The sequence below is a fragment of the Podarcis liolepis genome (genome assembly GCF_965112155.1).
Source record: "Podarcis liolepis genome assembly, chromosome: 2".
NCBI classification, from domain to species: domain Eukaryota; kingdom Metazoa; phylum Chordata; class Lepidosauria; order Squamata; family Lacertidae; genus Podarcis; species Podarcis liolepis.
This window is the reverse complement of record NC_139555.1, coordinates 72,667,921-72,691,732: the sequence shown is the minus strand read 5'-3', so window position 1 is coordinate 72,691,732 and position 23,812 is coordinate 72,667,921. Positions and strand designations below refer to the sequence as shown.

Sequence of the window (23,812 nt, the reverse complement as noted above, 5' to 3'; positions counted from 1 at the left end):
GGGGAGCTTACTTTGTTAGATACTTGGAACAAAGGGTTCTCCTGTTGTAGGTAGTACAAAAGTTTCAAAAAAACCTCTACAAATGTTTGACATGATGACATCACATGGAGCCCAAATGATGAGTAGAAACTATACCTTTCACATTGTCTTCATACAAGCTACCTTCCACTGTGCAAGAAGCCTATGGTGTTTATATACTCAGTATACAATGCAGTATGACAAGTGAAGCTCAGGATACTGCAAGATTTAACTCTCTTTGGTGTGGCAGTGCACTGTTTCCAGAAATACACCCAAGAGTCACTAAAGAGAAGTTATGTTTAAGGCAGCCCAGCACAAAAGTATTTTGAAAATGCCACCCAATGCTATGTTTTTTGTCACTCGTTTTGTTGACTCACACGAGCAGCATTAATTTGTAGATAGAGCATTGTCATCCTTCTACTCTTTCAGCTGAGCTCCCACAAAAAAAAAGGGGGGGGGGAGAGAAAATTAAGAAATTACACATATATTTCCAGAAGCAAGACTTGACTCTGGCAATATGTAGGGCAGACTCTGCTCACTGGAAGGACAGATCGTGAAGCTGAGGCTCAAATACTTTGGCCACCTCATGAGAAGAGAAGACTCCCTGGAAAAGACCCTGATGCTGGGAAAGATGGAGGGCACAAGGAGAAGGGGACGTCAGAGGACGAGATGGTTGGACAGTGTTCTCGAAGCTACAAACATGAGTCTGACCAAACTGCGGGAGGCAGTGGAAGACAGGAGTGCCTGGCGTGCTCTGGTCCATGGGGTCACGAAGAGTCGGACACGACTAAACAACAACAAAGGGCAGACTCTTGAGGCTGCACCATTTAAGGGGAATCCCTTAGAGTACTGGATTTGTTTGGTAGGCCACAGTGAAATGACTCTTATATCCTCCAATTATACCTATTAAATAGGTACATTGCTATTTCCCCCTTTCTCTATGGGATTAATTTGCACTGAGTCTTCTAAGTTACTTTTCATGCTGGAGGTCCTGTGTGTCCTGAAGAGTTTGTATTTGTCCAGTTTTAAATGTGTGCTAAATGGCTGTATATTCAGCTTGGGTAACCCCTTTTCTTGTTCCCTCCCATCTCTACCACAAAGTCCTAAAATTATGAATCCAGCAGAGAAAATCTCATCAAAGTAGCCAGTCTGTTGAGTTAATAAATGCAGCATTTCAGGACTAGAAAATCAGCAAGATACATGGGATATATGAGCTTCTTACTGTGAAGCTATGTGTCTTTGCCCATTTACATTGTTTTTTGGTTAAAATAACAAAGCTTTTAGATCAGTATTACAGCCTGATCCTATGTATATCTATTTGGAAGTGAGGGAACATCCATTTTGGGGTGGGATTCAATCACATACTGGTAAATTGACATCACACAATTATAGCTGGTTGGGTAGTCTTTCACAACAAACTCCCTTTGCCAAAAGATTGAACTTTTTGGGATGATGGGAAAATGCAATGGAAAGTGGGGGATAATTCTTGCTTTGATGCAATGTCACCTAGTCTCGTAAGGATGAATGCACTAGAAGCAGGTCTAGAAGCACCTTCAGTCACACATACTTCAATGTAAACTACTCTCAGGTAAGTATTCATAGGACAGCAGCTGAACAGCACAACTCGAAGCAGTCTTATTTGGAAGTAAATTCCACTGTGTTCATGGAACTTACTCTCCACTCAGTGTGTTTAGGATTGCAGTGGCCTACAGTAGGGAATAAGCCTACTGTATGAGCTGAATGAGCTATTTCAGCAGAATCATGCATAGAACTATTGTCCTACATAGGGTACATTGAAAATCATGTACCACTAAATCAGCGGGATTTAAATCAGAGGGATGATGCACCCTTTGTGCATAGTTGCTAGACTGTATGGAATAGAATGTTCACTGTGTTCCTTCTACCTGTTTGCCCACTAAAATCAACTCCTACCTTTCACAACATTCCCCCTATATTCCATTTTAAAATTTGGGGGGTGGGATCGCATTTGAGAATGGTATTTTTAACAAGGTACAATGGAAAATAGGCAAATTTGCAGTATATTAAAAAAAATTGAGATGGTAGAAGAATACACTTCTCAAAGTTAAGGTGTGCATGCAGCCTTTGGAGCATTATGCCGCCAGTTGCTGTGGAAGCAAGTAACCGGGTATTTTCTCATTAATGCATTATGAGGGGAGCTGCCAAATGTACACCCAGGAACATATTTGAGATTGGTCACCATGATGTCTGGAGGGTTCTGCCTGTCCATGTTCGGTTAAAATTCAATTCCTAACCAGTTTCAAAATTAAAACTAGCCAAACCAAACTCTAGGCTTCAGGAATCTCCTCGAATTCTAAATTTGGCAAGGGTTTTCCAAACTCAGTTTAATAGAAGGCACTCTTAAAATGGGATAGCTCCGACAAATTGCCGAGGTGTACCTTCTGAGGGATCGGCCTCCAATTCTGTACAGTGGTACCTCGGGCTAAGAACTTAATTTGTTCTGCAGGTCCGTTCTTAACCTGAAACTTTTCTTAACCTGAGGTACCACTTTAGCTAATGGGGCCTCCTGCTGCCACAATGCCGCCAGAGCATGATTTCTGTTCTCATCCTGAAGCAAAGTTCTGGGTTAGTGGCATCTGTAACCTGAAGCGTCTGTAAGCCGAGGTACCACCGTACAAATTTCTCCTGCCCCCCAATTTAATTTCCTATAATAGCAGCCTAGAGGAACTCGCAGCTAATGAGTCAGTTTGATTGGCAGGTGTTAACTTTCATGGTGCAAAACAGTGGATGTACTCCTGGGGTAGCTGCGCTACCTGCGTTGGGGGGCGGGGCGGGCATAGCTGGCGCAGAGTCAAGCTGAGTGACCTGCATTAAACTGCCTACACACCGAGAGAGTTTGCCAGGCTGGGGTAACTGGTACGCACCAGTTGGAGAAGGGGGAAGCGGTGGTGGTGATGGGGTGGCCGCGGGGGGGGGGGGGCGCAGAAATCCGCTCCGCTAGCACTTGCGGGGTCAAGAGGAGCGCAAGTTTAACAGGACCCGGCCAATGTGGCTGCACCGACTTCCTCGCACGTGCCCTGGCGGCAAAGGCACGCGAGCGCGCCAGCCCCCCTGCTGCCACGAGCAGGCGAGGGCGAGTGCGTGACGCTTGGCGGGGGGCGCGCGCAGCAGCTCGGGCCGCCTGGGCCCAGCGAAAGGTCCAGAGGCTGAGAGGACGCTGGCTCGCCAGGCGCCGGCTGTCTCGGGAGCATGCGCCGTGGTGGCTGCCGAGGATGGAGAGCGTTCCGAAGCGAGGGGAGGGCGGCGGGAAGAGAGGGATGCGGAGAGGAGGGGGAGGAGGAGGAGGGATGCGAGGGGAGGAGGCTGGGCAGGTTGGCCGCCTATTTGAGGGAAAGTAGCAGTTTGTATTCGCTCAGTGTTTGCCACAACGGAGCCGAGCCCGCCGCGTGAGGGCCGGAGCGAGCAGCAGCAGCAGCAGCCACCGCCACCGCCACCCGCCTGGCTGGCTGTGTAGGGAGCACCAGCCGCGCTCTCCCGACCCCCTGCTCTCTCGCCTCAGCCTCCCGAGAGCTGCCCCGCTCGTGACATTTGAGTGTGGGGACGGAGGGCGGGAAGGAGGCTGCGGCCGCCACCACTTGCTTATAGCTGACTGACTGGACTCTTGCGCCTCTCTGGAGTAGCCGGGGGAGATCCAGCGGCGCCGGTCCCTCAGAGAAGCCCCTCGCAGGTTCCCAGCCCGAGCGGGGAGGGTGTCTTTGGCAGCCCAGCGCCACCGCCGCCGGGGAGAGGGTGAAGAGTTGGTGCCGCCGCTGAATTTTTAATGGAAAAATGGCGTTCTCCGCTCAGACCTGCGGCGCATCTTGCATCGTCCCGGCTCTGTGCAGCCAAATAATCCTGTGCCTCGTCCTCTCGGCTCCCGCCGCGGATGGCTACAGCTTTCCCCAGCAGTACACGTAAGTGAGAGCCCCTCACCCATGTAGGCTGCCAGGGCAGGCAGGCAGGCAGGCACCTGGCAGTCGTAGCAGCAGCAGCAGCAGCCTCCGCCGCGGGCGAGTGCAGCCTCTGGCTGGCTGGCTGGCTGACGGGCGCTCGCCTCGCAACTTGATTCGGATTGCCTGCCGGGGGGCAACTGCTTTGGCACTTGTCCCACTCCAAGTACCTGCAGCGATACTACTTCAGATGTTCTTGGGGGTTTATTTATTTATTAAAGAAATAGTGCAGCCGATCTGCATTGCCCAGGGCTACTCAGATGTCGAGGGGACGTTGGGGGGGGGGGTCCCGTTTTAGTTGGGGCGGATGGGAGAAGTTGGCCAGCGCGCAGGTTCTCTCTCCCCCCGACTCCCGCTCGCCCAGACGCTTAGGCACAAACCAAGCGCTGTTCCGGATCCTAGCCAACTACCCCTTCCGAAGTGGTGGGGCGAAGTTGTGTGTGTACCATGTATCTATGTGTTCTAAAATGCCTGACCGAGATAACTCCTTTATCATTTTTTAAACAATACCTAAGAAACCCTTTCCTTAAGTGCTGAAGAAGCACTTAAGCAACTGTAAACAAGCAAAAGACCAACAGGACAGTATATTAGCGTTAACACTTCGCTGGAGAACTGTTAATATGTGCAAAGTTTCGAAATATCACACGAAGTAGTGGGGAACATATTTAGTTGTGCTCCATTGTTACACCTATATCTGCGTTTGAAATAGCTACGACTTCAGTACAAATGTTGGCAGCAGCAAATTTCTATTTTTAAACTCCTCTTTGCTGTGGCTTCATCAGTTTCTGCATTCTCTCCCCCCACCCCCCAACACTTCTTTATATAAAACTGTTGGCGTGAGGGTCCTAACATAATCTTCTTAAGAGTGGAATGAAGGTTGCTGAAGTTCTTAAGGTTTTTGGTTTCTAATTGGGATTTCTTTTTTTAAAAAAAGAAAAATGCATATTGAAATTTTAATTTGAGTCATGGAAGAAACAGATGTCTTTATGGCTTACAGGTGCACCCACACAAACTCTCCAGCCCAGGTATATATAGTGGAGTTTTAAATGACTAATGTATTGATAGTTGCATTGCATGCAGCATCTATGGCTCTATTGTTGTTGTTATGCCTGAACTGAGACAAATTGATTCCAGTCTGCTGAGACCAAAGATTGGAAAGCATCCTACTATGAGATTGGGAGGTGAGAGGCAACATATCAAATGTCTTTCAGTAGCAAATGGTTTGCCGCTGAGGAGATTGCCACATTCATTGAGAGCCTCTTCTCCTAGACATTTCTGATCATGGTAGCTGCAGGAAATGCAGCATTTTGAGGCACAAAACATCACTGTTCTTGGGGCTTGGAAGTTGTCAGTGTGTCCATTTGTGACCTGCTTCTTTCAGCGAAGCAATGTTTTCATGACACAAATCAATAATGGTCACATTGACCTTAACATCCCATTGGTATTTTGGGTACAATAGTTTAGATTGAATCCTTCAGAGGGCTTCAATTATAATAAATTGGTACAACTATGATAACATATTTTAGCAATATTACTTGGAAATATATTTTTTATGTGTGTGACCTGCTGAAGGACATACTTGGCACTGAATGCTTGCTTAAAAACCCATGACAAGATGCAATGTGGGTTCTTTCCTTAGTGAAACACTTTTTAGCCCTTATTTTCGATCATTATGGCTTGCTACAATGGTTTGCAGCCCCTAATGGTGCCCTCCTCCCCTTTTAAGTTTCCTGTATTATTTCTTTGCCCACCACAACTCTCTCTCTCTCTCTCTCTCTCTCTCTCTCTCTCTCTCCTTCCTCTCCCTCTCCTCTGGAGGTTCCATGTTACATTCTTTCTTTCCTTTGGAGCTGAGCCTCCACACACTACTGACCCCTGAGACTTAGCGGCAGGGCTCCCTTTCTGTCACTTTCCCTGCCAAACATGCATACAAATTCCACTGGGATATAAAGTTCAGAGAGGTTTCTGCCTGGAGTGAGGGAGACAAAACACTTGTTCATTGCTAAATGTTTAGGGTTTGAACTTGCAGCCTTCCTGTTTGAATGAGTAGTCCTTACTCATGCAAGGAGTCTCTTTAGAAATAATCAGTTTCCCTCTCTGTGTGAACGATCACTAAAACAGTCCAACCACTCAATCATTCTGTGTCAGTGTTTTCCCAGAAAATGAATTCAGAACATAACACGGTTAATTAAAAATGAATTACTTTGTTGTACTTATACAAGTTGTAGTTCCTATTCAGATTTCTTTAACTTAATATAGTTTATAAATAACTTTCTCATACACAAGAACTTAGAATTATTGCAAGATCTGTTCTCAACCTTTAGCATGAATTAATTATTGGGGAAATGGGCATTGTTGTTCCAGTACGCACGTACTTCACCTGGGAGTAAAACCAATTGAGCTCATCAGGACTCATTTCTGAATAGACGTAAATAGAACTGAATGGCACAAGATGTGTTTCCTTATCTGCTCTCCTTTAGCAGTGTCAGTTGTAGAAGTCACTGACTGTCAGGTGTGCTATACAGTAATTCATTTTTGCCAAGTAAGAATACTCAAGTAATTTATAACTATTTTAGACAGGGGAAAGAGGGATTTATCCAGACTGTGCAGTATAACATGAGGCCACATATGTTTTGGGGGAGCTATGTTAGCTGATATTACAAATCAAAACAAATAAGCCGATTTTAATTTGCCCATTTGGTGCTTGGATGTTCTATAAAAACCTCTCTTCTTGTATCTACAAACCTCATTGTAATGACCCTTGAACATATTTTTTTTAAAAAAAACTGCATTGATAAAACAGGTCAAATTTTGCAGAGATTCTTGGTCTTCTGAGTATAAGGTAATTTTTTGTTATTTTGTACATTGCTCTCTCTGTGTGTATACATATGTTGCAGTTGACAATGAAGATTATGGGGTTAAGCCAAAGGCCTTGCGGAAAAGGTGGGTTTTGAAGAGAGGTTTGAAGGAATATTTGAGGGGATATTGTATCACAGCTGAGAATGATACTGAGCTTTTAAAATTAGAAACACTCTTAACTTTTAGAGATTGTTTCTGCTGAATTACTACCTCTCTCTCTTTCTCTCTCTACATGGATGTAATACATATATATATAAAATTATCAAGTATAAGGGCTTAGCCTTCATAACTATTTCTAGAGCTGCCTCCCATTACAGCAGGCTGTCTTGCCTGCAGCATGCAGAATGATTAGAGTATTTGCACTTGGATTGCTGCGACTCAGATATGATTTAAACATTCACAGTGGTTTTGCATATCAGTTCCTAGTTCTGTCCCCTAGTAAACCTCTGGTGTTTCATATTATCTCTCTCTTCCTGGGTAGCATGGTTTTAATCATCTTATGCTGAGCTAAGGAAGGCTTGGCTCAGCCTGTTGTCTAACGTAGAATTTCTCATCGAGATTTAAAAAGCAAAATCCGAGATTGGAACAGGCCCATTCACTTGGGCATGTTGGGTGGTATGCACTTGATTGACAAGTTGCTTTTGGTGACTGGGTATGCCTGTGTACACAGATGGGATTAAGGGCTTTGCTCTTTGAGGCTGATTCTTCTTTTAAATACTTTTCAGCATTGGCTAACTGGTACTAAAGAGAAGCAGGATCTTGTGGAGGCTGATGTGGAGTGAAAGAGGATCCTGTATAACAATTGATCACTTAAGAAGCTATTCTCATGTTTGAGTCCACATTTAACTTATACAAGACATTACTAGGAATTAAACTATGCGGGAGCAGAGCGGAGTAATCCAAATACAAATTCCAAAGCTGCAGTTATGTTGGTCTGTTTCAATCAAAACAACATAGATTCCTGTTGCACCTTAAAGGCTGACAAATATATTCAGACATAAGCTTTCATGGGTTAGAGCCCACTTCACCAGAGACAGAAAATATAAATTGTTATCAGCATTGTAACCTTTAAACAAGTTGGTTATCTTTTGTATTTGAAATAAATTTTCCAAAGGCTGGAGAGCTATTTCTGATTAAGGAAATGAATATGCTTTGTACCTACTGCTTTCCATAAATGTGAGATCTTTATTAGTTTATCCTATTGTCTGGCAGTATAGCTTATTTGTTGCTTTGCTTCAATTCCCACCCCAGATATAGTTATTTATTCCTATGGGATGCATAGTATTCATTTTTTTTAAAAAAAATGGCAGTTAGAAATGTTGTGTGATGTTTTGTCTGATATTAGGCATCACACATTTGAAAACGGGTGATATAATATAAACATGTAAAACAAAGATCACTGTGAGATCAGGATGCTGGACTAGGGCTCTTCTCATGTTCATTGACTACCTTTAAGACCCATTGAGAAATGTCCAGTCTTGCTGCTTTCAGCAAACCAGATGGTTAAGAAGGGTCAAGCATATACTGTATGTACTTGGCCTAACTTCTCCATGCACTCTGTCTACATCTTCAGGACCAGCAACCTGAAAGGGATCCATGAAAGCTTGGTGAGACAGCACAATAGCACCATCTGTCTCCAATCTTGCTTCAAAAGTAGAACCAAAGTCTGAACTGATGCAAGTGATTTTACCTGTAAAAACTTTCAAAACAGTCACAGTGGTTCATGAGTTGTTCTTTCACTTCCCTGACTTTACCAGGTTGTAGAAAGCCTTTTACCACTGGAGAGGCTCCACTGGGTGACACTGAGCAGATGTAATGGTGTCAGAAAAGTGAGATTTGGTAGCTGTCACCACTGCCAAAGAATAGATGATGATGATTTATTTATATGCTGTCCTTCTGATTGGGTTGCCCCAGCCACTTTGGGCAGATCCCAACAAAATATTAAAAACACAATGAAACATCAAACATTAAAAACTTCAGTATGCAGCACTGCCTTCAGATGTCTTCTAAAAGTTGTGTACCTGATGGGCAGGTGTTCCACAGGGCAGGTGCCACTACTGAGAAGACCCTCTGCCTGGTTTCTTGTAACTTCACTTCTCAAAGTGAGGGAACCACAAGAAGGCCCTCAGAGCTGGATCACGATGTCTGGGAGACACTCCTTCAGGTATCCAGGGCTGAGGCAGTTTAGGGTTTTAAAGGTCAGCACAACACTTTGAATTGTGCTCAGAAATGTACTAGGAGTCAATGTAGATCCTTTAGGATTGGTGTTATATGGTCCCGGCGGCCACTCACATCCACCAGTCTAACTGCCACATTCTGGATTAGTTGTAGTTTCTGAATCACCTTCAAAGGTAGCCCCATGCCCATGTAGAATGCCTTGCAGTAGTCCAAGCAGGAGATAACTACAGCACGTAACACTCTGGCGAGACAGTGCACAGGCAGGTAGGGTCTCAGCCATCATTCCAGGTGGAGCTGGTGGACAGCCGTCCTGGACACAGAATTAACCTGTGCCTCCATGGACAGCTGTGCTCCAAAATGTCCCCAATGATGCACACATGGTCCTTTGGTGGCACAGTTACCCCATTCAGGACCAGGGAGTCCCCCACACCTGCCTGCCCTCTGTCCCCTAGAATAGTACTTCTGTCTTGTTGGGATTCAACCTCAATCTGTTAACTACAATCCATCCTCCAACCTCCTCCAGACACTCACACAGGACAGCCTCACTGTTTCCAAGTTAAACAATAGATAGAAGTGGGTATCATTTGCATATTGATGAACACCCAGCTGAAACCCCCTGATTGTTTCTCTCAGTGGCTTCATATAGATATTGAAAAGCATAGGGGATAGGATAGAGCTGTGAGGCATCCCACAAGTGAGCTCCCAGGGGTCCGAACACTCATCCCCCAACACCAGTTTCTGGACACCCCCAGGAGGAAGGAGTGGAAGCACTGCATAACCTCTAGGTCCCAACCCCCCAAATGGTCCTGAAGGATAAGATGACAAATGTTTATACTGCTCCTGGCACAGCTAGGATGGGTTAAATCCATCCTCTACCTAGGTTGGAATTCTCACCCAGGATTAAATCCTGGACTGTGGTGATGATACCATTCAACCATCTAGCACAGAGAAGCAGCACATTAAGGCTTAACAAATTACTTAGATGTCTTCCAGGAGCTGTAGATCTGGAGTAAGGATTGGGAGGAAGACTGCTTTATCTTCACCTCAATAGTAGGCTTGTGTCTAAATCACATTCTATGTTTATGCAGATTTTCTTTCACAAAGAGTGTGTAGAAAATGCAGCACCATGGTTAGCACCCCCTTTGTGAATGGTCTGCAGAGATCTATCTCAGAATTTGTGGAACACCGTATGTTCCTAGTCTATACTGAACACAGTTTGGGAGGACATTGTATTTAATAAAGGCATGTCCTCCCTGAAGCACTCTGAGACTCCTATGAGTATTATCTGTGAGAATCTTGGCTCTGCCTGAAGGAGCATTTTGTGGAAACCTGAAAGGTTGTAAACTCTTATCAACTGAAGTTGAAGATGGTCCACTAAAAGCTATTATCCTATCTGCTTGCTGAAAGGCTTGGCAGTCAGTTATGCAGCACAAACAGAAAGAAGATAGACAGGAAAAATGGTTGGCAATATTTTACCTTGTCATTAAATCTCCTTTCTTTTAACTTCCATCCAAGCTTGTTTTAGATGTGACTCGTTCGGAAAATTAAATCAATACAGAAATAACTGATGAATCAAATTACTGCCAAAACCTTAAATAGTTCTAATGATACTTTAGTTTCCCCTCATTTTAAATTATCCACACAGTTCTTTGCTTAATATAAAAATGCTTCCTTCTCTGGCAGGTGAGAAGAGGAATGTAATTTTATTCATGGAGTTCAGAATGTATCAAAATGGCCTGCACCTGGAGCAAACAACCAAGAAAAGTTGGTTGGTTATCTATGGTGTGTTCTGCAGGAACACATTGTACCATGCATCCACTCACCATCAGTTAGCTCCTGCAGCCTGGCATCTTGGAAAATCAGCATAGGTTCTTCAATGAACTATCTATCTATCTATCTATCTATCTATCTATCTATCTATCTATCTATATCTATCATCTATCTATCTATCTTTTGTCTCTTAGTTTAGGCTGTTAGGCTCATAAATATATAAATATATTTGAAGGTGAACTTTGAAAGAGTCTAATGGTGGTTTATATTTCTTTATCTATTAGATTAATTAATAAATTAATTAGATAAATAAGTAAATTAGATAAATTAATTAATATTTTTCGATGTTCAATATTTTTGCACACAACTTGCATGAGTTGACAGCTAATGAAGCAATAAGATTTCCTCCCCTCCTTCAGCTCTCTGCAGCCCCCCCCCCAAATAAAATCAGCTCCAGATCTCTGGGAGATCCTTCAGAGCAGATTTGGGTGGGATGAGGGGAATGCAAGGCAGGAGGAGAGGAGAAGCACGTCCATTTCACTCACTTGGACAGCACTGGATGATTAATAGAATATTCATTCTGATTTGATTTTTTTCCTGTTTGTTTTCAAATCTGGGAACTAGTCATGCAGTACACTACAAAGTTTTGCTTACTTGGTGTTCAGTATGGGCCTTCAATTGTTGATCGTACTGCTCCATGTACTGGAAAATGTTCACCACAGTACATTTAACAAAAACTCCTGATGAACTGAGTCTTCTCATTCCCTTTCTGTGCTACAAGCACTTTGATAAGAAATGGTGGGTGAAGAAGGTTGAACCTTGGTTCACAATGTTTTGTAACAAAATAAGGTCCAAAGAAACATTATGTTGAATGTCAAACCTTTGCAAAGGTGTGTGTGCACACCCACACCCAAAAGTTGTGATGATTTAAAAGCAGACCTTCACAATTTGTGGCCAGCCAAGCTGGACAACCCAATCTATTTTGGTCTGTCATTTGCTTGATAATCCTTCAAGCAAGCCCTTCAATACAGCTCCTTGAGTGATCCTAAGAGCTTAAATGAAACTCAGTGGAATCCCACATCAGGTGAGTAAAGAATCAGTTCTGTTGTGCTAAGTGGAAACACAGTATTTCAGTGTCTTGAAGCCTTTGGAACTGGCTGTGGATTCACCCACATGAGTAGAAAGGAAAACGCTAAGTGATACACATTGTATCTTAAGGAGACTCTTCAGTGAAGAGAATTCAGACTTCAGATAAAGAAAGCAGAATGCTTGCCATCAAATCTTTGGATCTCCCATATATAGTAACCAATAAATACAGTTCACAATCCCCAAAATGTGTTGTCTGACACTTTTTAAGGCATTTCTGGATTTCAGACACAGCCATTATTAGTCTTTACACGCATTTTAGAATTTTTGGCCTTGATAATACTTTCATGAATGACTCCAGAACTTTTCCCCTTTTTCATAGCAATATATATTATATCTCAAGAGAACACAGATACAACAATCAATACTACAGTGGTACCGTGGGTTAAGTACTTAATTCGTTCTGGAGGTCTGTTCTTAACCTGAAACTGTTTTTAACCTGAAGCACCACTTTAGCTAATGGGGCCTCCTGCTGCTGCGCTGCCGGAGCATGATTTCTGTTCTCATCCTGAAACGAAGTTCTTAACCCAAGGTACTATTTCTGGGTTAGCGGAGTCTGTAACCTGAAGCGTATGTAACCAGAAGCGTATGTAACCCGAGGTACCACTGTATAAGAAAGAGAGGAAGTTCAGGTATCCTGAGTGCTATTTGTCAGTCGAGAGAGTGTACCCCACCAGCCCCATAGAAAGGAGAGCAATAGAAAACTTCCTGTTGTTTTGAGAGTGTGGGTCTTTTGTTTTCTAGAAGTTGAGTTCTTCTGCTTACCCATCTCCATATATTATGTATGGGGCACTGACTAGTTATTCTAGGATGCTTGGAAGAGAACCAAAGAAATGGACCTCAGGGCTGGGAACAACCAGGAACACAGATTGCATATCTAGGCTCTCAAGTTGCTTTCACTGCTAGTGTGGACTTCAAAACCATCAGTCACTTGTACTATTTATCCAGTTTTTAAAGTATTTCACTTACTAATTAAGAGATCTAAAGGTGGCTCATGACCAATATCATCTGCTGTGACTGAGGCATATTTACAGTGGAGTAAAGATGTCATACAAGGGACGCGGGTGGTGCTGTGGGTTAACCCACAGAGCCTAGGACTTGCCGATCAGAAGGTTGGCGGTTCGAATCCCCGCGACAGAGTGAGCTCCCGTTGCTCGGTCCCTGCTCCTGCCAACCTAGCAGTTTGAAAGCACATAAAAGTGCAAGTAGATAAATAGGTACCGCTCTTCGGGAAGGTAAACGGCGTTTCCGTGTTCTGCTCTGGTTCTCCAGAAGCGGCTTAGTCATGCTGGCCACATGACCCGGAAGCTGTATGCTGGCTCCCTCGGCTAATAAAGCGAGATGAGCGCCGCAACCCCAGAGTCGGTCACAACTGGACCTAATGGTCAGGGGTCCCTTTACCTTTACCTTTTTAATGATGTCATAATCAGCCTTTCCCAGCTGAGAACTACAAATTTGTTGTGCAGCAGGACAGGTTTGACTGATACCAAAATTTCATACACAGAGGCTTCTTTAGATCTGTGGCCTTCTCAAGCAAAGATAAATCCCTTCTCTAAGAAATCAGGAGAGTTTAAGTTTTAGTTTTTAGTGTGTTCAAATATCACATGAGAAAAGGGTTCTTGCTCAGTGGTAGAGCATCTGCTTTGCATGCAGAAGTTCACAGGTATGGTTTCTGACACAGCCAGGTACAGCTCAGAGAAAACCCTGTCTGAAATACTGGAGAGTTGCTGCTAGTCAGTCTAGACATTACTAAGCTAGGTGTACCAGTGATCTGACTTAGTATAAGGCAGCTTCCTATGTTCCTATAAAATTACTCTTTAACTATGGACTTTTATTTTGCTTGGCCCAAGAACATCTCTAAGAAATGAAGTTAATAGGGCAACAGACTTTTTGTTCAGGGGTGGGCTTCTTTCCATTCAAAATTGATTTTGGATGGGCAGTCTCTACCCCACCCCCTGCAAATCAAAGGAGAGGAAGTTTCTGAAACAAACTAAAGTTTGAAGCATGAAATAACTAAACCTGAATTAAATACAATTTGGGTTAAATAAGTTTAATCCAAAAAATGAAAGAAAGAAAAAATTCTTCCCCAATGTTCATCATTACTTCTTCTTCTTCTTGTTGTTGTACTATTGCATTGTTGCTCTGGAATGAACTCTGTAGTGTAGATGAATACAGCCAAAATACCATACTGACACACTGGAGCAAAATATCCTGAGTACATGCATCAACACTGCGTTTATTATGCTGGAAGTAAAGATAAAATCATATGTGTTTGAACTGGGGGAGGGTGGTTGGTTCCATTTTTAGAGAAGGGCTTCATCTCACTGCAAAGGTGAACCCAATGCAGCTGCTCACCATGCATAGGAAACCACATTTAATTATTGAAGGCCTGGAATCCAGTGAATGTTGCAGGATTCTGAACCTGAAACCAGTTAGATGTGGATTAATAATAATAATAATAATAATAATAATAATAATAAATTTTATTTATATCCCGCCCTCCCCAGCCGAAGCTGGGCTCAGGGCGGCTAACAACAATCAAAATAGTCCAACATTCTAAAACATTCATTATAAAATTAATTAAATCAAATTAAAATCAAATTAATGGCAACCATCAAGCAAAATTTTGTGCAGATTGCCAGAGGAGGGGGTCAGGCTGCGCCCTGACAAAAGGCCTGGTGGAACAGCTCTGTCTAGCAGGCCCTGCGGAAGGATGTCAGGTCCTGCAGGGCCCTAGTCTCTTGTGACAGAGCGTTCCACCAGATTGGAGCCGCGGCCGAGAAAGCCCTGGCTCTAGTTGAGGCCAACCTAACCTCTCTGTGGCCTGGGATCTTTAGGGTGTTTTTATTTGCGGACCGTAAATTTCTCTGTGGGACATCCCAGGATTGTAGCTTCACTGAGTGCACCACCCCCACCCTCAGCTGCAGGGCCAGATAAGACACAGTGCTGTACTCTTTGGAAAACACTTAACCAAATTCTGTTTTTAAGAATTTTGTGAGCTTGATTGCATTTTATAATGACAGTAAAATGTATAGTGATGTTACAGGTTTAGAGGGTCAGTCGGGTGGTGCCCTGAGTCCCTTCCTGTTCTTGGGGTCCACTACCCAGTAAGAGTTAAAAGCTGAGTGGAGGATTCCATTGCTAACTAGGCCTTAGCTTGCCACTTAAGCACCATCATTGTTGTTGTTTGTTTAGTCGTTTAGTCGTGCCTGACTCTTCGTGACCCCATGGACCAGAGCATGCCAGGCACTCCTGTCTTCCACTGCCTCGCGCATTTTGGTCAGACTCATGTTTGTAGCTTCGAGAACACTGTCCAACCATCTCGTCCTCTGTCGTCCCCTTCTCCTTGTGCCCTCAATCTTTCCCAACATCAAGGTCTTTTCCAGGGAGTCTTCTCTTCTCATGAGGTGGCGTCAGCACCATCATTAGTACAACCAAAGAAGTTGCTCTCTGTGTAGGGTAAATGGGTGGGGCTTTCTCCTTCCCACCTGGCTGGTAGTTAGAAGAATAATAGTAGTTGTATGTGAGCTAAGCAGAGAGGCAGACGAGAAGTTGGTGAGATAGTTTTGATTTGTGTGGAATCCAAGCTGTGACTAATGGAGAAGCAAGACCTGTTACTACTGTGAGCCCTTCCAGCTTATGCTCAGTGTAAATAAATCACACTCTGTGCTGACCCTCATTCCAAGGAACCTGAACCCTCGGTAAGTGCCTGGAACCCCTGGAATCTCTCACCGCTCAAAGATTGGGGTGGTGTGTAGCAGTATTATTTTTCTTACCAATTGAATGTGAAGCCTCAGGAGAGTCAACATGAACTCAACAGAAAGAAGTGTGTATCTGCCTACACATGAATGAGTGTGCAGTCTGTGAGGTATTGCTGTAGAAATAATTTTTCTCCAGTCTCTCATGTTCTTAAATGAGAAAGTTCAGTGTTTGGTAAGTAATCATCAGGACATTTTAGAAAGCTGATGCTGAATGTGACTCTTGTTTGTCTTGATCAATTTGTACTTAAGATGAGTAAAGCATTGTCTCTCTATATAGCCAAAGACAACAGAAATCCCAGGTTCTTTTGCAAGGCACACTTCTAGTCTGTACCTATGACTTACACTTACAATCCTCATAAATCAACCCAGAGACACATTATTTAAGCTTCAACAGCCATCACACATCTCCATCTATGAATGCTCTGTGACTGTCTTAAATTTCACAATGTTCCCAGCAGGATTTTCATGTTGGGCTTGTGTTAATTTTCTTCTAAAAGGGGAAATATAATCCACTTTCTGTATGGAGGTCTTAACTTTGGTATGTATGCGCATGGGATAGTAGATGGGTGAGTGGGTAGCCTTTATTTTGGAGGGATGACATCTCACAGGTATTCAAATATAGGCCTCTATATACTGAGTACTTCTGAAGTTTCACTACTCCAATGCAGATTTAGGATTTATAATTGTAAGAAAAGTGGGATTGCTGAATGTGAGCAGTGCCAAATCAGGGAGAGGATAGATCAGAATATGCAGAGATTGGGCTTCAGTGCTCTCAATAGTTTTTTGTGCCTCTTTCATTGAGTAAAAGAACTATAATTATGAAAAAGTTGTAAATGTAGTCATATTTCGCTTATTTGCATGACTTATTCATATGGCTGTGCTTGATGCTTTTTGGAACAGAAGTTGAATCTTCTTTTGTGAGGGTGCATATAACCCACATGGAGTTCATCTGTGGATCTCCTGCTTGCTTTTCTCATGTTGCATTGCTGAGGTAAAGTAGAACTGTAAGTCATTTATAAAAGGGACAGAACAAAGTGTCTAGATTTCACCACTACTCTTACTTGGCTAAAAGTATTTATTCCGCTCTTTGATCTGTGGTATCTTGTGTACAGTGCCATCTTTATGTGTTTCATTTCCTGTGGAAGGTGAGATACTATCTACTTTGAATTAGAATGCACCTGTGGGTGGGTGTATGCTCTAAAGTTGTGCATCAGCTTTGTGTGGGAGCCAATAGCAAGGCCAACCAGTCATTTGGGGGTATTCTCCCCTGTTGCATTAAATGTCAGTGTCAATAACACCCTCTGAGTCAGTTTAGCCCCAAAGCCACAGATAACTCGGGTCACTGTTGCTCTGTTTTTAATTACAGAATTGCTGTGTTCTCTATTATTCCTATGTTTCTTGAGATACATAGGCTCTGGAAGAAGTGAGACTGTCCAAAATGTTGCCTGTGAAGCAGTGAAGAGCTCTAGATATTAAGCACAGTAGTATATGATATGTAAAAAGTTAAAGGCTTCATTTAAAATATATATCCTATATTGCTCTTCTTTAATAAAGTTATAAAGAAAAGTTAATTCTCTTTACTCCCCCACCAAAAGGTCCTGGACCTATTTATCTGCAATTTAGCATGCTTAATCAACTCCAGAGTAGTTCCCATGTCTGTAAATTTCATCCACTTTGGCCAAAAGTGGGAAATGCGGTAACACTTTTTAGATTTTCCGCTATAGTGACAGGGTAGGTTAGGAGCCAAATTATAGACTGAAGCACAGGACAACCTAGAAACATCAGAAGTTTTAAAAACACACAGATGCAAGATGAATTTGGGGGGTGGTGTGGGGCATGCACACCCTAAGTATGTGCATGCCCCATACGTACATATTTTGGAGCGGAATCTTTGACTTAATACTCTCTACCAGTTTCTGGCAGTGCACGAACCTGATTATTTGCATTGAATTCATCTTTAAAAAAATAAAATAAAAAGCCAGTTAACAAATCTGCTCTTTAGCAGCTTTTGGGAAAGTAAGCATATGGCCTTCTCACTGGAAAGTGGGTCTGCCATGTCATATGGGAATCACAGATGAGTGGAGGATGTGCCTGCAGCCAAGATGAGCATGTGAGCAATTTAATCTACTTACTTCCATCTATAATTATATCCATCTTTTCACCAGCAGTCCTACCTTATGTTTCAGCATTGAAATTTTTTTTGTCTTATCTCCAGGTTTTGAAGGGCTCTTGGGCAGGGATATCTCAGTGGGGCTGTCTCATGGAGTGGGCAGTCTCCTTGGCACTGTCAACTCTACTCATCCATTGCCTTCTCCCTGCAGACCTGTACACTTAGAAGGCAGGTGAAAAAGCAGCAAAAGTTAGGAGGTGGGCCAGGGGGGTTAAGCAGTGGGGGACCTGTTGAAACATGGGCCTCGGAAGGTGCTGTATGATGTCAACCATGGACACTGTGTTCTTTTTTAGATGGAGTCTGGGCCTCATCAATAGGAGTATAGCATCTAGATCAAGGGAAGTAATAGTGCCACTGTATTCTGCTCTGGTCAGACCTCACCTGGAGTACTGTGTCCAGTTCTGGGCACCACAATTCAAGAAGGACACTGACAAACTGGAACGTGTCCAGAGGAGGGCAACCAAAATGGTCAAAGGCCTGGAAACGATGCCTTATGAGGAACGGCTAAGGGAGCTGGGCATGTTTAGCCTGGAGAAGAGGAGGTTAAGGGGTGATATGATAGCCATGTTCAAATATATAAAAGGATGTCACATAGAGGAGGGAGAAAGGTTGTTTTCTGCTGCTCCAGAGAAGCGGACACGGAGCAATGGAGCCAAACTACAAGAAAGAAGATTCCACCTAAACATTAGGAAGAACTTCCTGACAGTAAGAGCTGTTCGACAGTGGAATTTGCTGCCAAGGAGTGTGGTGGAGTCTCCTACTTTGGAGGTCTTTAAGCAGAGGCTTGACAACCATATGTCAGGAGTGCTCTGATGGTGTTTCCTGCTTGGCAGGGGGTTGGACTCGATGGCCCTTGTGGTCTCTTCCAACTCTATGATTCTATGATTCTATGATTCTATGAGTCTAAACCCTGATCTTGACTGCTTAGTTTTAGAGCTTCTGTCCATGCCTTATTTTTGCCTTATGATATAAAGGATTTTTGTCAGTACTTTGGTTTAGAGGTACCGGTATATTGTTGCTTGGTGTCATGACCCATGAAAGCTGCCTGCATTGTGTTAGTAATTTTATATAGTTGTCAACAGATTAAATACTTTTTCAGGAAAAATGCCTATGCAGGAATGGAATATTCCCGATTATAGTCAGAACACCAGAGCCAAGATACCCATCAATATTATGGAAGGCCCAGGCTTAAAACATGCATTGTTGATATTGACTTGAACTGAACTGAACTTTGGCACCTTTGTGGTGTAAACTCCTATGCATGTTTACTCAGGATGGAATGTCCCACTGAGTTCATCACTCAAAGTGATAGTGAGCCTATGCTTCCAAGTAAGGGTGCACAGGATAATGATGGCTTTTGATGATGGAAGAAAAGCCCGTGAATTTCATACTGCACGGTAATTACTAAATTTGACTAAGGGGAGTAGGAGAAGATCACCAAAAGTGGATGTTTGGAAATTCAGAAGTCCTGAAGAAGTTTTGCTTGTTAGCAAAACAATTGACTGAGCAGTTTATATATTTTAGCCTGTACAGCTCTAATCTTTAAGGTGCTTTATTTGCAGCACTCTGAAGGTTGCAAGAGTTTGTAATCCAAATATAGAAAGTGCACAATTTACATGTTTAGTATTTGGAATAAAGCCAATGTACCTTGCATATAGTTTCTTTATTTGTAGTTCCTTCCACTGCAATTCTTAACTGCTTGAAAAACTGCACTTAAAACAACAAATTTCCACAATGACAACCATTTCAGCATCTGCTGTTACCTTGAACCTGTACATATTCTAAAAGTGAGATTGTATGTAGTGTTTTAATCTGAACATGAAATGCAAATCTTTAGTTTATGTTGCCGTTGTTACCATAATTATAATCCAGTATTAGAAACTGAGATATGAAAGCTAGGATCTAAGTGGCACCTTAAACCTAGGTTATGGGTGCAGCAATGGAATGGAATGTCTAGGCACACTTTTTTATAAGAAGGATACAAAGCTGAAAATGAATAAACTGTAGCTACAATATTATGTTCATTTTTCATATGGTCTAATGCTTCCCCTGCCCACCCCCCTAATATTCTTAAGAGGGTCTCTTCTCCAGTCTTCAGAGAATAGCTGGAAGTGGGGAGGCAGGAAAATGTCCTCCTTTCCTTCCACTCTGCAGTTTTAATCTGAAATCTTAGGCGCAGTACTGCGCCCAGAGCTCAGAAACTCCTAATGAAATTCCTTGTCATAAAATGTGCTTAGAACAATGGGAGTTCGAACACTGTCACAATCTAGTTAATGGAATTCTAAACTGAGAAAGTTTTGACATTTTCTGGATTAACTCCATATAATTCCAATTTGATTTCTTATTTGGGTCGAAACCCAATCTATTAAATATGAACCTCTGTTTCATCTTCATTGACTATCACCGGGAATCTAAAACCAACCTTTTCTTCTCTTTTCACGTAAGTGGATGAAATTTGCAGACAATTGAGCCCCCTCCCCCATGTGGATTAAGCCTACCAAATTTCAGGCAGATCCATCTGGAGTATTCATGCAGTTTATTTATTTTTTAAAGAATTTTTTTTTTACCTTAAAGAAAATTCTGTCAAAATTAGATGCAACTTGCAGGCATGGCTGCCCTCTTTAAATGGATGAAGGCTGCCAAATTTCAGTGAGCTGATTTTTAACTGTTGGGGGGAAAACAATTGGAAAAGAAAAAGGCCACCCCAGTAGTCTAAGTCAGCCACCTGCACCCTACTCTCACAGTCAAAATGTGGGGAAGAATTATGACCTATGTGAAGAAGAAGAAAAATTCATTTTTTTTATTTGAGTATCTCTCCCCCAAATCGCCATGAGTGGAGTGACTTCAGAATATGATTCACTGCGATTAAAAACTGGACATAGCTATCAAAATTCCCCCTCCCCTCAACACTCAACCTGTGGGCCTTTTCCCAGTCAGTTTGGTTTTGTTTCTTAGAAAAGAAAGGAGGCAACTTTTTGGAAAAACTGAAACCACAGAGCAATGTGAAAGCTTGGGAGGTTCCTGGTGTGCCTCAAGATGCCTTGTTAGGTGCAATCAACTATGGAACATAAGATCATGATTCAAATCACCCCAATTCACCATATTATTGGGGTACACAGAGAGAGTCCCTACTAATCACCAAATTAAAATGGCCCATAGAGTTCAGCACACTCTCTTTCATTATGCAGCTAAGAAGATTGAGGTTACATATTGTGTTATTTAACATTCTGTAATATTAGGATCATGTAAATTAAATTAATTGTGCAACATAAGCTATTTACATTTGGCTGTTTGCACACTGTGTAAAATATGGCTAGCCCTACACACCCCTCGGGAAGTGTTTTTAAAGAAACACAGTTTATGCCAATGATGGTTCTATTTCCTATCTGGTTATCCTTCTCTTTTTAAGAGGCTAGATGTGTTTATGTTAGCCTCGTAGGGAGCCAGAGTTTTCCTGGGGAAACTTGAGTCTCACAACTGTTATCCCCCATCAAATACTCACCTGGTTCTTAGCATGGATCCTATGATATTTTCTGAACATATCTGATTTGTGTGAGAATGTGTGACTGAGAGAGGAAGAGAGAGAGGCAGAAATTCCAGAGGCCATTAAGCTGGGTAATTTACATGCTTCTTGAGCCTGTGCCTAGGGAAATATATTTCACAGGTAATTTCAAATCTCTTGGCGTGTGGAAGAAGTCATTATTCTAAATAGAAAGGGTTGATGATGTCATACGAACCATCATGAAAGGACCATATTAAGAATCTGTTTTGTCTTCTCGAAAACAAAGAGAAACCTTAGAATATTATCTGAACAAGGTGTTTGGGCTCTCTAAAAAGAAAGGTTTGTTTGGTTTTATTAGTTTAAAGAAAGTGTTAGCGCTAAAAATAGAAACAAATTATCCTTGTTTTGTTTGTGTATGCGTGTTTAATCTACTAGGATAGAGGAAGCAAAAAACTATGTTTTAAGAATCTGTCTTTAAAGAAAATCAGTTTGCTCCTAATAGATACATTGAATCTAGAGTCTAATAAATTTGCAGAGCATATGGGGGTTCTGAGTTTTTTTTCTCAGATTATCACACGAATTAGCTGATACCTTTCCCTCACAGTTTTCCAAATTATGTAGCTTTAACTCTGCATTACCTGGCTCACAGTGTGATTGTATCATCAACTAAGACCCACTAGGAAAGGTTATCCCCACCCCCTCAACCAGCAGAGGTTCAAAATACACCACCCACCCTCCAGTCCCAAATTCAGAGCTTCCCATAGCACAAATGACACAGGTTACATGAGTGTGGCTAATGGTTATTGTTCATCACAGTGCAGCATTGCCACCAATCTCCTCGGCTGGGCAGCGCCACCCAAGGCTCCTGCTGAGGCAGCATTCTCATGGTCACTCCCCACCCTAGAGTGCGTGACCCGGACACAGACCTTTGTGGATGCCCAGCCCTGTCATGGGGAATGTTGTGGGGGCTAGAGAACCCATGGCCCCCTGCCTATGCATGGGACCCTCTGCAGAATTTCTTGCCTTTTCTCAACTCTCTGTCTGGATTCCACTGCCTGAATCATGGTTCTGGTTTTGGATCATCTCACTTTGCTCCTGATCCTGCAGTCTTTCACATTTAACATCCAGTTACTTTCATAATCATATATATACCCGATAGGTACAACTTAGTCACTTTTCCCATTCTCCTCTCCCTTTTCTGGTCCTTGATTGCAGCCAATTACTCACCCTAGCTGAAGGAAGGAGGAGTCTGAATCACTGGCTTGGAGGGGGAGGAGTCTGAGTCACTGTTGGCTGCAAGGGAGGAGAACAGGGGGAGCAGAACACGCTCTCTCCTTCCTCCAAAATCCCATTCTCATTTTACTTAAATGGCAGCATTGATCATTCAGCTTCTGGCACAATCAATTCCAGAACAGATACTGCCAATATAAGCTAATGTTTTCAGACTGAAATGGTCTTTATAAAAGTGTGTTCGTGTTAACTTCCCAGTTTTAAGAAGTCATGATATTATTCAGAATCTGGTAAAGCTTTTATTTTATTTTTAGAAAAATGTGATGATGATCTGAAAGGGAGTGAAGTTCTGTAATTTAAGTCAAATCACGTATGCTTACGGTTCTAAATTCTGTGGCATTAAGAGCTTTCCCCCCATGGGAGTGATTTATGAGTCAAGAAAACAGCAGTTCTGTACACGTAGCACATTGACCAGACTTCTTTTCTTTTCTTTATAATGCTCTTATGTGACTGTACAAACCAGGCCTTCTTTCTGTCTGCAGCCATTTCCCCATTGACTTCCCTGTGCTTGTAGCATTAATAAATGTACTGGGGAAGTGAGGAGGGAAACATGTACAACTAGAAAAGAGCTATAAGAGAGAGAAAGGGACAAGCAAAGCAGTGGTGTGATGAAGAACAACAAAAAGCTCTTGGATCTTTTGGAAAACATTAAAGTGGTATGAGGACTACCAGCTTCTCCAGAGGATGGAAGGGGCCCAATGTGACGTTGCATGCACAACTGTGCAAGGAGCCAGGGGGCAGAGCTGAACATCCTCTGAAAATTGAAGGGGCCTGGGCCCCTCCAAAAATACATGGGGGAGAATGCCTCAGCCCCTAGGAGTTATGCCTATGAGGACTACTATGATTAAAAACTAGTAGATGTCAATTTTGAAAGACACCAGCAGTCATGTGGAGACTAGATAGAAGGGGCAGTTATTCAGTGAAGCAAATTGATGCATTCTGCATAATAGAAGAGAGACTGCAGATCTTTCCTTTCCTTTCCTTTCCTTTCCTTTCCTTTCCTTTCCTTTCCTTTCCTTTCCTTTCCTTTCCTTTCCTTTCCTTTCCTTTCCTTTCCTTTCCTTTCCTTTCCTTTCCTTTCCTTTCCTTTCCTTTCCTTTCCTTTCCTTTCCTTTCCTTTCCTTTCCTTTCCTTTCCTTTCCTTTCCTTT

The 23,812-nt window shown here is 42.7% G+C and overlaps 1 protein-coding gene across 4 annotated transcripts in view; it reads left to right on the top strand.

Annotated features, from left to right (window-relative positions):
- The first annotated feature begins 3,306 nt into the window (after positions 1-3,306).
- The window catches only part of CACNA2D2 (calcium voltage-gated channel auxiliary subunit alpha2delta 2), a 543,624-nt gene continuing 523,118 nt past the window's right edge, over positions 3,307-23,812 (top strand). For all 4 annotated transcript variants that reach the window (XM_083488666.1, XM_083488665.1, XM_083488664.1 and 1 more), the window contains exon 1: positions 3,307-3,950. In XM_083488666.1, the coding sequence (XP_083344792.1) occupies positions 3,826-3,950 (125 nt within the window). In that variant the 5' untranslated portion in view covers positions 3,307-3,825. The remainder of the gene's footprint in view (positions 3,951-23,812) is intronic.